This window comes from Mytilus trossulus, chromosome 5 (assembly GCF_036588685.1).
Source record: "Mytilus trossulus isolate FHL-02 chromosome 5, PNRI_Mtr1.1.1.hap1, whole genome shotgun sequence".
NCBI classification, from domain to species: domain Eukaryota; kingdom Metazoa; phylum Mollusca; class Bivalvia; order Mytilida; family Mytilidae; genus Mytilus; species Mytilus trossulus.
This window is the reverse complement of record NC_086377.1, coordinates 52,363,348-52,369,446: the sequence shown is the minus strand read 5'-3', so window position 1 is coordinate 52,369,446 and position 6,099 is coordinate 52,363,348. Positions and strand designations below refer to the sequence as shown.

At 32.5% G+C, this 6,099-nt stretch overlaps 1 protein-coding gene across 1 annotated transcript; it reads right to left on the bottom strand.

Annotated features, from left to right (window-relative positions):
* Window positions 1–521: 521 nt before the first annotated feature.
* On the bottom strand, window positions 522–5,913 carry LOC134718909 (uncharacterized). The gene is made up of 7 exons (XM_063581757.1): window positions 5,743–5,913; window positions 5,186–5,286; window positions 4,172–4,721; window positions 3,307–3,593; window positions 2,433–2,628; window positions 1,742–2,105; window positions 522–1,221 (listed from the first exon to the last, which is right to left on the bottom strand). The coding sequence occupies exons 1-7, from the start codon at window positions 5,846–5,848 to the stop codon at window positions 594–596; spliced, it is 2,232 nt and encodes a 743-aa protein (XP_063437827.1). The 5' UTR covers window positions 5,849–5,913; the 3' UTR covers window positions 522–593.
* Between the last annotated feature and the right edge of the window lie 186 nt (window positions 5,914–6,099).

Genomic DNA, 6,099 nt, shown 5'->3' with positions numbered 1-6,099 from the left:
TATTTAAAATTTCCTCAGTCACCATAGTAACCAAATTTTCCATAGCAACATAACAAAAAAATGGGATTTTTTTTCATCATTTTTCTAGCCCAAAAAACAACAATTTTAATATTTTTTGGCACATGATTTTACTTATCAGGTCTTTTGACAATCTGTTTTTCATCTGCATTGTATTAACTTATTGTTTGCAATATCAGATGACCCCTATTTATTTGGAACAATTTCCACAATTTATCAACATTTTAATTTTTTGTGTTTAACTTTTCCTTTCTGAAACCCCTATACTTCCATTCATTTTTTTATTAAATAGAATATAAAAAGTGTCCAGACTGAAAACTCAATAGTTATATGACAAAGACATTGACTTTTCATTTATAAGGCAATATTAGCAAGAATTCTCTTTAAAAAAAGGGGGGTTATTTTGCCAATAATTTTGATTTGTTTAGATTTTGATGAATTTAGCTATATCATTTTATAATTATGTTCTTATAAAAACAATGTGTTAAAACAATGGTTAACTTAAAAAAAGAAGTGTGTTCAGTATGAATGACACAACTAACACAAATTACACAGTACTATTAAAAAAATCATTGTTAGATTAAAGCTGTTATTTCTTCTATGGCTTCAAACCTCTCGATAAGAGCTACCGCACTGTCAATATCCTCTGAAGACTTTGATGGCATTTTTTTCTCTGCAGTTAACCATGAAAAGTAAGATGTGATTTGACTAGCATTTAAGTATTCACTGTTGCAAAACTTTTTGGTACCATTCTCTAGCGCAACTCTCATATTTCTTGCTACAGTACCAGCATTCATCTTGTTCCCACTCTTTTCACCATCTTCAAATATTGACTTTAGATATAATTTAACTTTGTCTGAAAATCTCACATGCTTCCTTTCTTTTTTTAAGGCCCAACCTTGTTGTTCTTTGGCTATATCTTGTGAGATATTTGGTTGAGAAGCATCAGTTCGATTAAAATTCAATATTTCAGACAAGTTTATACAAGCATCATACCATCTGAGCTTAATCTTGTCATAAGTTGACATTTGTTGTAGATCATAGTTGTGATCACCAATCAAACAATGCATATGCATATCCATAAATGAGGTAAAGGTCTGAACACAACCTTCTTGACAACTGAAACCATCACCTGCAGAACTCTGCTTTATGGATCCTTCCACCTTCATTGGAGGTTTAAAATCAGCTATCACTTTCAATGACCTGAAAAAAGTTTATAAAATTCAAATTCATCTTTTTATAAAAATAAATCATGATTATACATGTATGTATTTTAATAAAACATGATTGTGTGAACAGAAACATGACCAATATGGTCTCAAGTCATTAATTGCTATTTATCATATTGGTTTTTGTTTTAACAGTTGTTATTATATGAAACTTCACATATTTATAATGTCAAACTATCTAAACAGAATGATTTTTGTCAATAGTTTAAGGTTGTACTGTGACATGTAACTGCTTACATCAACACCATTATCATCATTTGGTAGATTGTGGATAGTGGTCCATGAATTGATTTTGTGTCATGAATTTTAATACCCAAATCCATTCTTTTGAATTACTAATTCACTTAAAATGGGGACCCATTGTTTTCATGCTATAAAACACCATAGACAAATAATCTATTATCGAAATCAATGTCAGGATAGGCATATTTGCTAGGCAGCTGAAACAACATATACCATGCAAAATATTATTATGTTTAGTAAATTGTACCAACCTTTCATCTTGACTATTCATTTGTCCCTGAACAGATATATTTCTCCCTTGGCCAATACCATATGCTTTCCACATAGTTATTTGCATATTTTCCTGAAACTCTATATTGGATATTTTGGAGATTCCTTTAATAAGACCAGTTGCTCTATGATCATCCAAAGTATTTGTGATTTCCACATGAGCTGCTTGGCATCCAAATACTCCCCCATAGTCATCTATTGCAGACTTCATATCTGAAGCACAAACTACATTTTTTCCATTTGAAACGCACTGTCTGATTTTCCCTCGCATGTGTGCAATTTTGGCATCACAGTATGACTTTCCGCTTTGGGCTTCGCTGAAGTCATATCTTTTTATATAAACTCCTACAAAAAAAAAAACTATTTAGAAAACTATACATCAAAAGATTACTTCAATTGTTTCTTAACAATCTGCTATCAGACGGTTACCTTATGCATATAAAAATCAAGCTCTGTATGTCAGACCCGTACGAAGTAACGGTCAATGTTCCAATCTGATCATCATGCTCTAGTCCTTAATATTTAGTTTTTATTATCATGTTCTACTCCTATCCATCCATAAATTGTTTGTGTGCAATAAAGTATTTTTAGATAAGAAAATCAAGTAAGAAAATCAGGTAACATTTGATACATACTTATCAATGGTAAATTCTTAACCTACATACAACATACCTGTCCTTTCACTAATAAAAGGAATGGAGAACCAAAGGTTACCACAATGGTAACAGCCAGCATTGTCACTGCGTAAGAAGACAGTTTTGATATTTGGCAACTGGCTCTTGATGGTCTGCAAAGTATGCTCCAAAAGTGCAGACACAGTATACCAGTCCTGTTTGGTTGCTTCTACACAATGTGCAAAAGTTCTGTGCTGAAATAGAAAAGACATTTTTAAAAGATGTTTGCTAGTCATGTTTTGTAATTTTTGTCAGACTTTAGGAATCCTCAGGTTTTATCCATTTGACTGTCATAAATATTTTTGAATGCTTACCCCTAATTTATCATAAATCTTTTACTTGTTCAATTATAAGCCATTTTTATAACCTTTCAAAATCTTTTCAATAATTATTTAGAAATGAAACTGGTAAAAAAATTGAGAAATAACGTTTTTCCTGCCAAATATCTTTGGTAAATATCTCATTGACCTATGATTTTTTTTATCTTTTGCATCCAGATATCTTTTGACAGAAGCATTGAGTACAGTGTTTGACCTATTTTATATCTTAAACCAAATTGTGTACAATTTGCATTACCCCTTCTTTGTAATGAAACTTTTTGAGAATCTCAATCATATTATGCCAGTGTGCACCTCCTATTTTGTACTTGATCAAATTGATTTTTGGGGTTCCCAATACCAAAACATGAAATTTGCAAGGATCAGGGGTATAATTGTGTGAGCTCTGATCACAGTAGTTTTTATTTACTTTTATTTCATTTATTTAAAAAAAAAAAAAGTTTTTCTTTTGTGTAGGGTGCTGGTGGAGGAGTGGGTTGGTAGATATACCCAAAAACACTTTTTTTTACAAAAAAAAAAAATAATAATACAAACCTTCAACTCTTCATTCTCTGACTTATAAATACAAACAGAGACATGCCAGTTGACACCTTTCTGTCCAAACCAGTCACTTTGTTTTTCCCTAAAAGACATGGGTAAGAATTTCATGGCCCAGTCCATGACAATGACTGCTTGTTCTGGTGAAAGGCTCTTCAAAAGATCACTGCGGCCTTTGTCTTGGTTGATGGTTCTTACAATGTGTCTTTTCCAATCTGTTATTCTTTCACAGGCTGATTCAATGTCACCATATATGTCAGATAGTAAATCTGGTGGAAGTTCATCTGCAATAGTTAAAAAACATTTCAGTTTAGTTTACTTTCTTATTACAATAATTTTATTAAAATCTATATAAACTGACACTGTTGTTGATGCACTGAGTTACAGATTAATTACTGATGACAAACCACCACTTCAAAACTGTCAAATTGGTGTCGAAACTATAATTTGGCATTACAATTAGAAAGATCATATCATAGTGAACATGTGTACTAAGTTTAAAGTTGTTTGGACTAAAACTTAATCAAAAACTACCTTGACCAAAAAATTTAACCCGACACAGGTCTCTCATTATCTATGTTCAGTGGACCGTGAAATTGGTGTCAAATCTATAATTTGGCATTACAATAAGAAAGATCATATCATAGGGAAAAAGTGCACTGAGTTTCAATTTAATTGGACTTTAACTTCATCAAAACTAACTTGACTAAAAACTTTAACCTGACAGTGGACAGACAGACAGACAAACGAACAGACCCACAGACCAGTAAACCTAATGCCCCTCTACAATCGTAGGTGGGGCATACAAATAATATTTTTGACATTGTAATTCAATATTTGTTTTACTAACAGTGTATCATACCTCCTAAATTACGGATCTGGCTTTTGACCTCCAGAACAGTGTTGGTAAATAAATCACACCTGTCACAGCTTGTGTCATGAATGTGATCACTGCACAGCTGCTGATGTTTCTGATCCATAGGATCAGAAAGGGCAAAACTAATGCAGTGATCAGCACATCTATCCTTTTGCTTAATGTGAGCCTTGAAATCTGTTTTCAAGTAAAGCTTTGCTGCTAACAGGTTTTCTCTGCATTCCTTAACTTGTATTAGCTTGTCATTATCTGACACATATCTTTCAATGCTTGACAGAGTTGATAATAGAGTCTCAAATCCCAAAGCACTATCTGCTGCAACATTATCCAGTCCTTTTAGATTAGTTCTTTTTGATGCAGGACATGCAGCCAAAATTTTGAAAAGAGTGGCTCTGGACAAAGGTGAGAAATCTGTTTCTTGGCAGAATGATTGGTAAATTGTCACTAGTGTTGAGTGACATGCTGTCCTTACAACCTGTGGGATGGTGATGACTTCTCCATTTCGTAAATGCATCTGCTTAGTGCCAACTGAAGTTACCTGAAAAATAAATACATTACAGACAAATACTTAGGACACATGTTTCATAATCTATCACATTCTGAAATACTGATTATGCAAATTATTTCAGGTATTCATCTTATCAATATTATCATTTTAAAATTTTGAAGTTTAGCAGGCCTTCAAATCATGACCATTCAAAAAAAACAAATGGTTTCAAAGTTAGTTAGTAAAATAAATAAAATTTTACAAATTGATTAGATGGGCTTCCATGGAAGAAGTATGTCCTTAAGAAACAGCAAGTTTAAGCAGGAGTTCGATGAGCAGCCGCAAAAAAATCACTTCTCACAGTATAGCACATAAGATAAAGCTTCTGACACCTACATGACCTAGTTGAGAAAATTTTGTGAAGACCACACATACATGTACTACGAAGCAGATGCAAGACGACAGAAGGTAATCTTTCCACATGCTCACAGGCAACATAATGAAAATATATTTACCTGATGAAATGAAGGATTCAGGAAGAAATCTAGTGCATGATCAAGCTTATCTTTATTCATTTTTTGGCGAACACATTTTTCTTTAATTGGAGGTGGAACACCTGAAATATATCAAATAGATGTTATGCTCACAAATGATACAACAAATATACGTTTTAGTAAAAAGTAAGTTCAAGAGCCATGTATGTATAATCAATTACTCAGTAGAACTTGCTTTTAAGAACAAAATTAACCAAATCTAAGGATGCTAATGAAGAGCTATGAATGTAAAAATAAATCTGAAATCAAGCAAACAGGAATCTTTAAAATACAAACTTTGATTGTGTCTGGCCAAGAGAAAAGTACCACTTACATTTTTTTGATGCAAAGACTGACAGTGTCCTTTCATAATCACTGCAAATGACATTGATACATGTACTTTTAAAATATTATAAATAAATGGTTTCAGTATTTACAAAAAAATCCTCAATTTGTCATTTTTGTAACTTTGGTATTTCAAAGAGTGGGTGTAATATCCTAAGAGAGACATACAGAACTGATTATGAAGAGTGTAATACCTTTTCCACAAGTCTTTGCATGTATTCTGGCTTGGTCAATCTCATATATGCTAATGCCAGGAAATATGTCTCTCAGCTGCTGCTTTGTGTAATTTAATGAGATCATTGACAGAAACTGCTTTTTGGTACACTTGTCAGTTGATTCTTTGAAGAGTTGAACAACCAGCTCATCTACTTTAAGTGATGGTGTTGAACACTGAAATAACATTTCAAAAATTAACATTTAAGTTATATTTTTAAATTATAATCTCAAATAAGGGTATCTGCCTCAGTGATGTTATGGTTAGCGTAATCGGCTTGAGTGCGGTAGGTTGTGAGTTCAACTCTCAGCCTGGTAAAACCAAATACTTGAAATTG